A 14,448-nucleotide genomic window follows, 5' to 3' on the forward strand; every position below is an offset into this window, starting at 1 on the left:
ATTCCCTCGCACCCCCGCGGCGACCATTCTCGCATGCGTTGGGGGATCGGGCTAGTCGGAATTGTGAGCGCGAGTAACAAGAGATGTAAATTCAACGGTATATTTTAATCGTAAACGCGCTAAACTCATAATTGACGTAAATTGTCATGAATTTAATAAAAAAATTAACAATCCTCGTGATTATTAACTCTTTCACGAAGACATGTAGACTGCAATAAATTCGGAGTAATTTGCTGTTATAAAAAATACACTTTTTCACATACAATTTTAACATCAAAATTATCGAATAAAAACGATTCTTGCTCGGATATTCGGCTCGATAGAACAGCGCGTGCATCTCTCTGCGCCACAATCGGCTGAGAATAAACAATCGTAAAAAGTGTATTTTGACCGTCTCGCATAAGAGACATCAAAAGAGACATTCTTATAAAGCAGTCTTTTATACAATCTGCCAAGTGCGTCTTCTTAAGGCGCACACAACTCGGCGATTTGTTTGAAGAAGACACGGAGATCCGCGACTGTACTATCGCGAGGCTCCAATAATATACCTCCGTGACTTGCCAGTCATCCCCACCTTCGGGAGAGAAACTCCCTTTCTATAAATATGTTTACTGCGACCCAGTTTCCCTCGGAAGGGCTGAAGAGAAGGAGAACGGCAGACGCCATAAACCAAATTTATCATACGACGCCATATTCCTCCGCCCGTTGCCTAACGCCTTCGGGAAAATATGAGAAAAATATATCGTGCGCGCGAAACCAGAAGCGGAGCTACGCAACCGTTCTGCGAATTCTCATTGACGCACCACGAAATCCTTCTCGGGGCGGTATTGTACAAAGGGGAGGTTTCTCGACAAGTATGCGCTCACTTGAGGAATGATATCTCCGCAGACGGCATGAATGTTTTTGACTTTTCCTTAGCGGAGATTGAACTTTTTTCACAATGCTTTTTTTAACTTTTAATATTAAATTTATAAATTGAAATGACAAAATTCTCAGTTTATATAATTTTGACGTCGCGGTTTCCGTAATAGATTCGGGATAAGTATTTTCTCTCAGCGAGGTTTTTTTCTAGTTACACTAATTTTGCCCGTAAGAAATACGCGTCGACGTCTTTGCGAAAACAAGATTCATCAATCTCGAATTCGGGCATCGCGATGAGGATTTTGTCGGCCACGACGGCCGACAGTCCGTCCGGCCAGCCACCGGGAGGTCGTTGTTCTGACATTTATTGTCCTCCGTTCCGCCCCCTCCGCACGTCGTCCTCCGCTCGCTTTTGCCGCTCGTTCATCTTCCTCCCTCCCTTTGTGGGACTCTCGTTTTTTCTCCACGTATTCCCTCCCGTCCCTTTCTCCCTCCGACCGGCAAGTCTCAACCGCCGCGCCGTCCCTCGTCATCCGTGTAATTGTACATGTGTAGCTATTCGCTTGTATACGAGTTCTTCGTCGTAGAATTCCCTCGTTTCCATTCTTTTGCCTCTTTCGATGATTTTGGAAAAGTTTTATTTATGGCAGAAATCAAATTTTTACATGCTTTGTCAATTGTATGATAATGAAAACAAAATCGAGAAATCACATTTCAGAAGTATCATTATTTTTAGGGAGAATATCAAGTTCTTGTTTATACTGACAATGAGAGAAAAATCTTAATTTTGTTTATAAACCGTATTAACAATGTTATAATAAAAACAAAACATTAACGGAATATTGAGAAATGTTTAGACAAATTTTAAGGAAGTTTGAATGTTGTAGCTTTATTGGTATATATTTGATTATTTGTGACTTGTTTCTGTTATAATCACTTTGTAAAAACATTCTGGAAATTTTTAGAGGCATTCGTAACATTCTCCCTATATACTGCTGATCTCGACCTAAGTTCTTCAACTTTATTTCCTTGTGTTACGCGCCGTATAAACGCAACACGGAATGCATTTTTTGCGTATAGCGGTTTTCCGTTCACTATGGAGGCGGACTTCTAAGGACCGCTACGGCCGACACGAATATAGACACGTCACTGTAATATACGTAGGATTATGCAAAAGCACTTCCTGCAATCTTTCATCTCCCGTGATAGTGCGCGTGGGCGATGCACACATGAACGTCATTTCGTACCTGAAGACCTGAATCCGAGATTGGAGAGTGCGTGTAATAAAGTTTAAATGTAAATGTTGTTTCTTGTTCAATTTCCATTTCGTTTTCTTTTGTTTCCTTTTGGATAGGTGTTCTGCAAAAACAAATTGTTGTGACACGTTAGCACTTCTATTTAGAATTTAGAATTGATATAGAGAGTCTCTTCTTCGAACAATTCTATAATTACTCATACATTTTAGAGAGAAATTAAAAAATCATTTGAGATAGAAAAGAAACGTAATCGAGTCGGTAATTGAGAAACGAGCGAGTTCTCCAATTAGGGTTTAATTAGAAACGATTAATTCAATGACTAATGTATCAATCCGAATCATTCGATAAGTTCTGTGTTGAAACTCCGGCGCGAATTGTACGCAATTATGCGGAAAACGAGTAATTAATTGAATGGAATTTTGAACATCTTTTACTAATTTTTAAATTTTTTTTATCTCTTTATTACGGAAAATACGTATTATATTACTCATAGTAGAAAACTATGAAAATTAAATTGTCAGAATACAAAATAGTGATTTTATAAATATTAAATTTTATCGAAAGTATATACACGTAATTCGCAAACAATATAATAAACAATTAGAATTTATTTACTCGACTACAATTGGCGGTTAATGTCTTGACGATTAATCGGACCAAAACCAATTTTCGAATCGTCACGATGATTATCCGCCAATTGTAGTCAATTAAATGAATTCTAATTTTTTATTAAATTTTATAATTATTAAAAAAACAAAGTTCTTACTTTATTCTTAATTCGACATTGTTGCAGAAAATTTATCTTTAACGTTCCTTTAAAACAGTTATATCCGCGAAAGATTGCGTTTTAAACTTGGTTTCTTTCTGCAATAACTACGTCCAATTGGTCTAATTCGTTAGACACACCCGCGTATATCGGCCCACGTTTTCGTCGACACGATCGATATGTTCTTGCATCGTTATCTATACACAGTCACCACCTCGGTCACCACTATACTCACTCTCTCGGTATCTTCCCACCTATTCGCTGTGTGTTTTGTACGACGCCTGATGTCCACGGTGTCTGCCACATCTACAATAATAAGTTACATATCATTCTCGTTATTCGATACGAGATTTTAGCGGCAATCTGTCGCCAAACTTTTGTTTGATACATGCCTACACATTTTTTTTAAATCTAATCTTCTTTTCTTCTAACAGTCTCACGCGAAACCGTCGTATCGATCATTTTACGGATACCAAATATCGAACGAAGGAGTGTTCCGTCCTGACCTGATTTCACATAGTCGACATACCACCGGTATAGCCTCCCACGCTTCAGAAATTCTCCAGCGCAAGGTCTTTTCTAATACGAGCGAAGATTTCCGCCTTCCTGCTCTTTCGTTAATGAAACGTTATTGTTTTTAATTTAATTCCGTTTGACACATCTGGCAGAAATATCGCGAAAAAATACAACGCTCATTCGTTTATATTTGTCTGTTCATTTTAGGTCGCATATTTTTGCTTCAGGAAGCTAATAAGAGATGGAAATAATAATGCATTTTTTTCTTAACCCCAAATCAAACCAAATCAGAAACTTTTACTTTACCCAATAAATAATTAACAATTTAAAAATTTGTTATTTGATCTAACTGACTATCAAAGCATTATTATTTCTACTGGTTGTTTTTATCTGAAAAAATGTATTAGAATAATGTTATAAATATATACGTAAGCTACTTGACTGAAATTTCTTCGCTAGAACTGCTCGTGTTTTTACGCAAGGCGTTTACAGTAAGTTCAATTATCGTCTCATATATTGAAACATTAAGGATTACGAAATGTACCTTCAAGCAGCTGCTTGCGCGCTCGCTAACGGCGATCGTGCCTACTTTAAATAACAAACTCGCGTGAGCTCCGATAAGATATCTAATGCAAGACAGACGTTACTGTACATATCTTAATCTCGCTGCGCAGATGCCGATTAGATTGCAACAACTGGAAAATATTCTTCCGCGTTCTGCGAACTCACGCTCGCTTTCCACTTTCCTCTCCTTTGCTGAGAGAGAGAGAAAAAAAGTCTAATGTGCTGTTTAGTAAACGCTGGATGCTGATGAAAGTAAATTCCTTACGAAAGGATGTAATAAACCTATCATATTATAGTACTCGTCAACGATAGCTTACTGGTTTCTCTTGTTTTTCTTTTTATTGCGCTCTACTACATACAACTTCTAATGCCGTCGTTCTTTAAAAAGGGGACTGATCGCTAATCAAACGTCAACGTGTAGTTTCTGGGAAGGATGAACGGCATCGGAAAGAGATCTCAGAATGACGATAGCGGCCGGCGACGGCGCGTTTGCAATGGAAACAGTTGCCGCGGCCTTGACTCGCTAATTAGATTCAACATACATATTCATTGACACGGAAGAAGTCCATACGGATAGCGTCATCGTCGTGCCACGCGTCAATCGTCTTTTCTCTTCTTTTCATTAGTTTTATCCTAAAATGGGCATTGCATGATCACGTTTACATTATCTACACGTTACAATACCGATTTCTTTGTAAAGTTCGAAAGTTTCTTAATGAAAGGAATAACGAATCTATTTTGGGAAACATCACGATGCTGCATTAGGTTTGAAAAGTTCGCTGTAGCGAGTAAACAAACGGAAGAAAAGACTTGTGCATGGCGTATTTTTATCAGACTTTCGTGCCTTCCGGTAAATTCTAACGTGCCCGTTATTTCTTAGTTATCTCGAACTTGACGGTGGGGGAACGTGAAACGTGGGAAACATTTTTAATCAGATACCTGTTGCGCGATGCATAAGATCTCTCGATGACGGTGATATCTACCTCCCGAGCATACCAAGAAAGGAAAGGATTCGCTTTGCACTCCTACGTGCGTTTAAAACCTTACTTTCGAACGCCTTAATAGTATTTTTTTATGTCCAATCGAGAAGGTAGTTTTTAGATCGAGAGATAAATCGAGAAAGTAGAACAATTTTTTTCGCACGTTGTTTTTTTTTTTCTCAAAAATCTATTTCGAAAATCAAAGAATTGATAATATCTCTGCGATTTATACATATAATTGGTATCACGTAAAATAAATCATATGACAACGTCAAAGTACGAATAACATTCAGAACTAGAAGATTTTATACGAAAAGATTTTATTCTATTTTTTATGTACTTTTTTTTAGATAGAGCCATTTTTTTCTCGATTGTGCTATCGATAACGGATTGTCCCTGTGTATTTTATTCTAACAAATACTTTTATGGAATAATAATTTCAATGCACGATTATGCAAGCTGCATTGAACGGACACCTGTTGCACGCGCGTCCGAGCGATCAATACCACGTGATACTTCACTACATGCAGTCTTACATGGTTCTGTCAATAAATGTCTATGTGATACGAAAGTCTGTAAGCCCTTCAACTGGTTGAAAATACGAATAGCAAAGTTTAATGTCATAATGAACTAAAGGATATGTTAACTCTAATTTGATTCTTTATTTAACTCTATTTTGTTGTTAACGAATAAAATGAACTAATTGCTTACGAACATAAAAAAATGAGTCATATTTTGTTATAAATTTTGTTTGAAATATCTAGAACTTTGAACAAATTTCTAATCTTTTATAAATAAGAAAAATTGTTAACTATTTATTTGCCGAATTGTTCTTACATTTAAATATAAATTAATTTGACTACAAATTAATCGTTTCGATATGCTATGTGATTAATTAAGATTATTAAATTCGAATTTTTTTAAGACTTACATTATGCAAAATTTTGAACATTTTTTTTATATAATTTTAAAATAATTTAAAGTGCTTCATAGCAGACTATTACTAATATTTAGTTGCATAAATTTTATTTTGTTTTAGGTCATTGAGATAACTTGAAAAAAATTTACTCCGTGCGATCTCGTTTTGCTTCAAAGTTACACGGTAATTACATCTAACTAACCGTCCACAGCACGTCGCTCTTTCTCGAAAAGTTGCAAACCGCGTGGCGTGTTACGCCGCGCGATTACGCGGCTCTCACAGACACGCATATTAATATTTCTCGCGGGCACAGAAATTCCATTTTTAATCCTCGAGCGCGAACACGCTAGTTTATGTCGCTGGGGACTACCCTATTGCTAATTGCTCCAACTTTACGGTCGTTTATTTACCCAAGGTTGTTCTCGCATTCTAAATAAAGAATAATGAATAATAAACACTAAAATAATAGGCAATGAAGATAACGGATAATGCGAATCGCGCAATTAACGAATAACGTGAATGTGTAATGAATAATATGAACTTTTATCTGCGGGGTAACGAACTAAATGAAGATTTTCGTATCTGGGAATTCAGCTATATAATGCCAAGTCGTAATGATAACATGCTTGCTTTCCTAACGCCTCTTCACAAAACGAACTGATCGTTTCGCAGCTGATCTCCCATCTTACACTCATATTAAATTACGAGTGATACATATGGAGCTTCGTATCGCGACGTTATACAAACGGATTAAGCCGAGTCAAAGGCGTCGTGTCTGAGTAAGCGTATATTTTAGAGCAATTAAGCCAGAGCATACGAAAGTAAATGTCTTTTTTTTCTGGCTACCTTAAATTTTCCTTCTCCGCTGGCATTCTCCGTTCTTCGCAGTGTTTCACAACAGAACTTTGTCTATGAATTCTATAACGAATTTTTTGTTTGACCAACTAATTTTTTCGACGAACTTGTAGTCATTATAGCTTTTTTACTTTTTTATATCAAAAGAAAAAATTCGTTCACAGTTCAGCATTATATATCTGGTATATTTTATACAGTAATCAAAATTTTTTAATGTATGAAATATATACGTCTATTTTTTTACATAGTTTTATTAATATCCGTGATAAAGTAATATATGGTGCAGTTATAATATGATGGACGATAAGTATCGAAGTATCACTAAAGTTACGCATTCCTACCGTTACGCCATACTAGCAAACGTAATCACGCGACATCAATCAAGGCGATTGCTCTCCTTCCATTCCCCCTGCGATTCGATCACCCATACCATGAAAATCCGATTATGCTAGAACGCGATACAAGAGGGATTTGGTTTAAATATAGAACTCAATGCAACAGGTTCACCAATTTGCATATCTCCCGCCTTCGCCGTCGACTGAATGACCCCCTGGGTCTTAATTGTTGATACTTACGTGTTTCCCGTTCACGTAATATACGTGAATGAATTATAGGCGAATTAAAAAATTATGAGCTTTTGATAATACCTGTCAGACGATATCTGATTTTTATTTATCTACGTCATCTATACGCGCATAATTCATGAACAATTTAATTTTTTTATTTATTGAAATCGCACCGAGACCGTAATGCTTTGTGCCACGATCTCAAGATTCTACCATTTTGTGGCTTTGATTTCGTATAGCTACTTGGGACTTGGGACTCCGGCGTTTATAAAATTGCAAAGAGAAAGCGACGCGGTTAATTGGGCGAACAGTCAAAGGGACTGAGGCGCGTTCCGGTCTCCGTGTGATACTCCCGGCTACTACTGTACACGCACGCCTTTGTACATCGTAAGAGGGTGGCTCGACAATGTTGAAGCACGCTTTGGACTTTGAAGTGAAGAGGGACGAGAAACACGAGTAGCGAGGGGTATACTTGGACAACGCCTTCGTTTGGGTGCGACTCACACTCGGATTTACGCGCGTCCTTCGTTTTTTTTTCTTTCGAGCAAGCGAAGTTAAAGACGGTGTTCTACCAAGGCGAGACGACTGTTAGAATATCGTATGTTGTCGTAAATGTTAGGGCATTTACTATTTACTAGCATTTAGGGTTAATTGCATTACTATTAATTTGTACATCTCCAATTCATTCTCCAATTAATAATTAACAGATTCCTATTTTATTTGTTAGCATCTGTCTCGGTTTATACATACGTACGTATTATCAGGTATTATTCAAATTGTTATCTCTACACGTAACTCCTCTGCGCATCTAGCGCGTGACACTTTTGCAATATGTGAAAAAAGATAAGATATACGAGATATCATGTAATATCACACATGCCAATCATCGATATCTGTGCGTCGATGAAGCATATGATTTAAATCTTCGTCAAAATAATTCAGATAACAAATACAAATTACTTTCAATTTTGTTTTTTAGCGTTTCTTATTTACATTAATCGAGATATATTACACACACACAAAGAAATATATATATTTTTTTTCCAATTAGTTTTTGATTTTACGTCTATCTGGTGAAATCCGTGAGCTTATACGATATTCATCTTGATTCTCAAATTTGTTCTACCAAATTTTGAAGAATTTTATGCAATAATTGAAACTTTGCGTGCAAATTATTTATTTACGGGAACAATCGATACAGGACGTTGCTTTTCGTAGCGCAGCGTCGAAATTACGCTTTTAAATATCTGCAATGTTTCACTTCTCGATTTAGTCTTGCCCCCTCCTCTTTCGATCTCGACAAGCTCAGTAGCACGTGTGTCTTTGTACTTAATCCTCTTTCCCAGCGCTGAATAGCTCGCGTTTCTTCACGCGAAATATGGAGAGAGTCAAGGGGGAGAACGTGAAAAGGAGCTCCTTGCTTTCCGCGCTGGAATTCACGCAGAGAAGAGGGAGAAAGAGAGTTCTCCGGTTCTCTTGCTGCATATATAATGCATAATACACGGATTACGAGTGCCTCGTTATCGCGTCTCATAATTTTATATATCCCGACTTCCGCGCAACGTCCGTCGTCGTAAGGGGGTAAGGGGGATGTTGGTGCGCGCCGCCACGTGCGCGCCCCGCTTTGTTCCCTTATTAAAGCTCGCACCCTCCTCGCGCCGAGCAGCGTTTGTAAACGCTCCTTCGGAGTTTACACAGGCCGCACGTGCCCCGTAAGCCTTTCGTCGTTTACAGCCAGCGGATGTTCCGTCCACACAACTTCGCAATACCGCCACCGTGGATCGAGGCCTCTTTCCAGATTTCCGTAGCCATGTGTTAACCAGAAAGCCGTGAACGTTACGCCGTATTTTCGTACAGCCCGTTTCAGCTTCTAAACTTGTTTTCCATTTCGTCAGAATTATTTCGTTTGTCGCAAGAGATCGAATGCGTGCTCTGTTCTAGTCCAGTATAATCGCTCTCACGTTATTTCCATGACGAAAGATCAACGGAGCAGGGAGCCGTTGAATCGTATGCTGTTGAATTCTCTTGATGAAACTCTCGCGTCGGACCCTCCAAATCCAGACACGAGGATGCTAAAATAGGATTCTTGTATCAAGCCGACCAACTCTTCCGCTCTCCTGGATACCTTGCTCGAGAACCGCGTGCGGGTGAGAGCTCTATAGCTCCCCCGCAACTCTTCGACGACGTAACGAGAACAGACGAACTGGCTCTGCCTCCTGCCTCGCACCAGAGACTGAATTTCACGTGTCGAGCCGCGGATGTCGCGTGTATGAGTCCGTCATACTCTCAAGGGAGTATAAATAGGTGCCGTGCGCAAATATCGCGGTCGTTGCTACCGAGACGTGCCACGAAAGCAATTCGTGAACGCAAGTCGAATGGTCTAATCCGCATTCAGCGACGTTCTTGATTTTTACTTTCCGTAATTGCACGTATTCGTCAGACCGCTTCGTAAAATTCGCCCGCGCGACGAGTACGCGTTCCACGAAGAGAAGAAGATACGAGCTTAATGAAATATATGTAAACTGTTTCTAAATTATTATTAGTTTATCATTATAGTCAGACTTTTTATAAGATCGAAAAGCTTACCTTGACGTATGTGGCTTGTTTTATCGTTACAAATTATTTCTATGGCTCGAAATTCTATTATATTCTTTTTTTTTTTCTTAAAGAAAATTATAGAGGTCTATTTTCGTTCATTTATCTAGAAATATTTGGTTTTTTGTTATTTAAATCAAATTAAATGTAATTAGTGTTCTTTATAGTGGGATTATATTAAATTTATTATAATGGCAAATTTCGTGAAAAAATAGAAAATATTTTGAAAAATTGTTAAATATAAATTTAAAGAAATACTTTTGTTTTAATGCTGAGGCATTGAGGTAACTTTCAGTCTTACATCGTTGCAATTTGTGTTAGTTACTAATACAGTAAGAATCTAACATTCGGAATTTAAAAAAGACTGTACTCGAGCTGTTAGCCAAAGAAAAAAATCGATTCCAAATCGGTCGAGGAATCACTGGGTGAAAGGAACGACGAGAGTGGCGGGACACCCCGTTTACGACTTGTTGCTCGATGTCAAGTCTATCAATCACGCGTACTCTCTCAGTGTTTTGTTGTTTCTCGACGATTAAAACGAAGGCGGCGGTATAGCGAGTCATAAAAATATTGAAGGGACCTCAAGCACTTTTGTGACTCATTATACTCTGCAGTATGTCATTATTCGTTATGCACATTGTTTTACTTGCTTTCTTTCACCTCAAGACGAAATGTCTCTGACTCGTGCGTCAATCCAAATAAATAACTGGAAATGAACGTTACTCGGGGATAAATCACATTTTAACATTTAGCCAGCATTTTCTTGTGGATGCAAGCTGCAACAATATCGATAATTCTCGTCGTCCACGATGATTTCTCTTCTTAGATCTTACCGCTAACTCGCAGAGTACGTACATATTTGTCCATAGCGATTTGCGATGATCTCGATTCTCGATCGTCGCGTGGACGATATACGTTATATCACGGCACGCGCCGTCGTCGCCAGTTAAATGGGAACGAGAGAAGACGCGGATGTGTGCGTGTGGAAACAGAAGAGCAAGAGACAAGAGATAAATCTGTTCTCTGTCTTGTCCGTGCGTGGGCGAGTCCGGGAAGACGCGGAGTGGCCGGCTATCCGAACGAAAACAAGCAGTTAACGATCGAGCGGCCAATCTGAAATCCGCGAAATATTTATAGATCGCAGCTGCGATCGCGGTGGAACCGATCTAGACAGGCAGGAAAAACGTATTTCGTTCCGGCTACACGCGAGTTTTTAAAAAGTGTTATTTAGACTTCGCAGATCCACGCCCTCCTTCGCCATCGCGTAATTCAGGTTCCAATCGGCTCTTTTCGCTTCTCGTTACGGAAATACCCTTCGCAACTTTATATTTGTAATTAGATTATAATTGTGTTCTCATATGTGTACATTTTACATTTCCTCTCATTCGTATCCGATTTCGGGATCTCCCTTGCGCGTCTCTGCACGCCAGCCCCTCGCGATTGCACAATCCCACATGTCTATATATACGGCTTAATGGTGATTTTAAGCGATACTTCCCGCCGGCGCGGCGCCCCTCTCTCCCCTGGGGACCCGCATCGACCTTCGGTACCCCGAAATCGTTAAACGGAGCACGTATAGGAAATGTGCTACGCGGCGCGAACAGCTGTGAAAATTGACTTTTCGACGAAGCGTAAACGCTCGTTTGCGCTCCGTAATTCCGTCGACGGATATCTTGTTCCCGACCCGCGCGAGCGGCCCCTGCGGTTTTCGACGGACGAAACCCTTGAATTTACTCTCGGCATTGCACTCTTCTCGTCTTCGCATCCGATCTCGCCCGCTACCGAGCCCTTGAGTATATGTTTACTCGGGATCAACGTGCACGCATAAACATCGTGTTCTCCTGTTCGAATGTCCTCAAAAACCGACAGATATAAAATCAGGTTCTCCGCACATTTCGAGAAAACAAGATAATTCGGCCAACTGTAATGTGATAATTCTGAAATTTATGTATCCGTAACTAATTATTATGAAATGATGAAAAAATAGTTTTGAGAATTATTTAAATACACAGCGACGCGCGAATGTAACGTTGGATATTAACATTATTTCATTAGTTACTTGCAGCTATTAAAGAGTATTGAAATAGCATCAGAGTAAATGTAATATATATATATAGAGTACCTTTTTTTTAGACCTGCCATGCCACTCATTATATGTAATAGTATAATATCGACAAATTCGTTTTAATAATTTTAGTAAGTTGTTTTATTAATTAATTTTAGATATGAGAGAATAGTGAGCCAACGATTCAACGATACGAGCTAAACACAAGATGTTACGTTAACAATCGTTGGCCCACTATTCTCATATAATTTAATTAAAATTCTACTTAAAAAAAAAAAAAAAAAAAAACGATTTACTCTTCGTACTTGAATTAAATTGTTTACATTTATCGTTACAGACATCGCTATGGACTGGTCGGACCACGCGCTTTGGTGGCCAGTACGGAATCACTGGCTGACCCGAACACGCAGCACCCTGGACCAGTATGGCGTGGCGGCGGACGCGTTGCTGCATTTCACGCCGATGCACAAGACCCTGAGGGTGCAATTGCCGGACATGCGATGCCTCGACTGCCGCGTTGACTTCTCCGTCAAGACGTTCAACGCGGTCATCAATTTGTGCAAGGAACTCGGTGAGTGTCCGCGAACCCATTGACACCATTTAAGGATGAGTCGCGATGGAAACGAGCGAATCAATCGAGCGTGGCGGCGTGCCTTCGTTAACGACGATTACGAGGAACGAGAGAAAGAATGTCGCGAACGTCAATCGATTAACATTGTAGATATAATGTACAGTTAGTAGATGTATTTAACTAGAAAAATTTCGCGTCTCTTTTACACACGCATGCTGCAGCGTCGTGTTTTCAGCTTTCGTTGAAAATAGAATACGCTTCGAGAAAAACGGGATACTCCGTGTATATATTTCGACATGATATTACGTAATCCGTTTTGCAACAGCAGCCTGGCTGCTTCTATATGATTATCCGAATGACTTTACGTCGCCTCGTCTCTTTCACGACAAACCGATTGAGCAAGAAATCTCCCCAAATTACGAAATCGTTTGTTACGTCGCGTTTTCAGGGCACGTCGAGAAATTTATTACACTTCGTTACAAAGTTTCATGTATTTATTTATCAATAGATAAATGTGGCAAGGGTCGCGATGCAAGCGCGTCGCAGCACGAGGTGGATAAGCATGTCAACGCTATAATTAATATTGCACGTGGCAACGAAATAGAAGCGATAAGCTCACTTTTGTCACGCGAAGGTCGCGCATAAACCGTCGCGGCTGTCGATTTCGCCACCGCGGCATGCTCACCGAGCTCGCTTTTTAATCAAGGAAGTGGGTTAACGCGTTAACGCGATAATTCCCGTCGCGAGGTTTAAGCTGACTCCCGAGTAGGAGAAAGTACCGTTGCAGATACGCGCTTATCATTCTGCTAATGACCTAAAAAGTAATTCCGCGTTCGGGAAATATTGCGTTATAACATTGCCTTGAAGCGAGGTGACCGTTGATCTTTACGCGACTCAGCTCGTTCCAAACTCGCTACCGTTTTTGCACTTTTATTATATATATTATTTTTTTATTATATTATATTCTCGCATAATTCTCCTTGGAGTGAAATTTCACCCTAAATAGAGTGAACATACTGACTCAAAAGAGTAAATTCAAACTCTCCACAACGAGTAAAAATTCAATCCAATAATTTTGAATATTCAGATTATTCCTTTATTATTTTTCTCTTTTGAATATCTGGATATTCAAAAAATAAAAATAATTCGGATTATCCGCCCAGTTCTCTCTCTCTCTCTCTCTCTCTCTCTCTCTCTCTCTCTCTCTCTCTCTCTCTCTCTCTCTCTCTCTCTCTCTCTCTCTCTCTCTCTCTCTCTCTCTCTCTCTCAGTGATTCTATTTAATAAATAAGCATCGAGATCAGTGTGTCATATTCATAAATAGACACCAACGCGATCTTTGTCCGTCAATTACTCCATTTCCTTGTAAGAATATATATGGGAATGAATGTCATGATTGTTTTTACCTCGCCTTTGGCTCCTCGCGCTGAAGCGAGGGAGACACGTTATCTCTCTATCTCTCTCCTCAGTCGAATAGACTTGACTCTAACGCGAGATTAATCAAATCCTTACGATCGTTGCCGCAGGCATTAGACACCCGGAGGAGCTCTCGTTCTGCAAGCCGCTCGAGCCGAATCACCTGAAATACAATCTGAAGGATCTGCCGGCCAAGAAGAAAATTGAGAATCAGAAGAACGGGCATTGGAACGTACCGGCCGACACGAATACCTTCATCCCAGCCAGCCAGAGTCCCAGGGGATCCACAGGAAGTTTAGATCAATCGAGCCCATTCATGTGCGCGCCGGTTACGCCTAACAACAGAAATCACAGCACGCCGATCAGCTCTCCCGTCTCGGTAGGCCTACCGTACACAAACGATATCTTTCTTTCCTTTCGTTCCTACTGTGATCATACTGCTAAATATTTAGAATTATGAAATAAAATATTACTGCTATCTATATATTTTCACATATTTGTATCATTAAATATGTATAG

The 14,448-nt window shown here is 39.5% G+C and overlaps 1 protein-coding gene and 1 long non-coding RNA gene across 2 annotated transcripts in view; one reads left to right on the plus strand and one right to left on the minus strand.

The window, feature by feature from the left end:
- The window catches only part of LOC143907257 (unc-112-related protein), a 40,532-nt gene that overhangs the window by 22,510 nt on the left and 3,574 nt on the right, over positions 1-14,448 (plus strand). The window contains exons 2-3 of the mRNA XM_077423903.1: positions 12,281-12,514; positions 14,040-14,308. Of these exons, the coding sequence (XP_077280029.1) occupies positions 12,281-12,514; positions 14,040-14,308 (503 nt within the window). The remainder of the gene's footprint in view (positions 1-12,280; positions 12,515-14,039; positions 14,309-14,448) is intronic.
- LOC143907262 (uncharacterized) lies at positions 1,736-14,030 on the minus strand. Its single transcript, XR_013259810.1, has 4 exons — positions 13,920-14,030; positions 3,119-3,189; positions 2,109-2,220; positions 1,736-2,010 (listed from the first exon to the last, which is right to left on the minus strand). It is a non-coding gene; the product is annotated as an uncharacterized LOC143907262 (long non-coding RNA).

The sequence above is a fragment of the Temnothorax americanus genome, unplaced genomic scaffold, assembly GCF_048541705.1.
Source record: "Temnothorax americanus isolate GAGA-0224 unplaced genomic scaffold, ASM4854170v1 Scaffold8, whole genome shotgun sequence".
Taxonomy (NCBI): domain Eukaryota; kingdom Metazoa; phylum Arthropoda; class Insecta; order Hymenoptera; family Formicidae; genus Temnothorax; species Temnothorax americanus.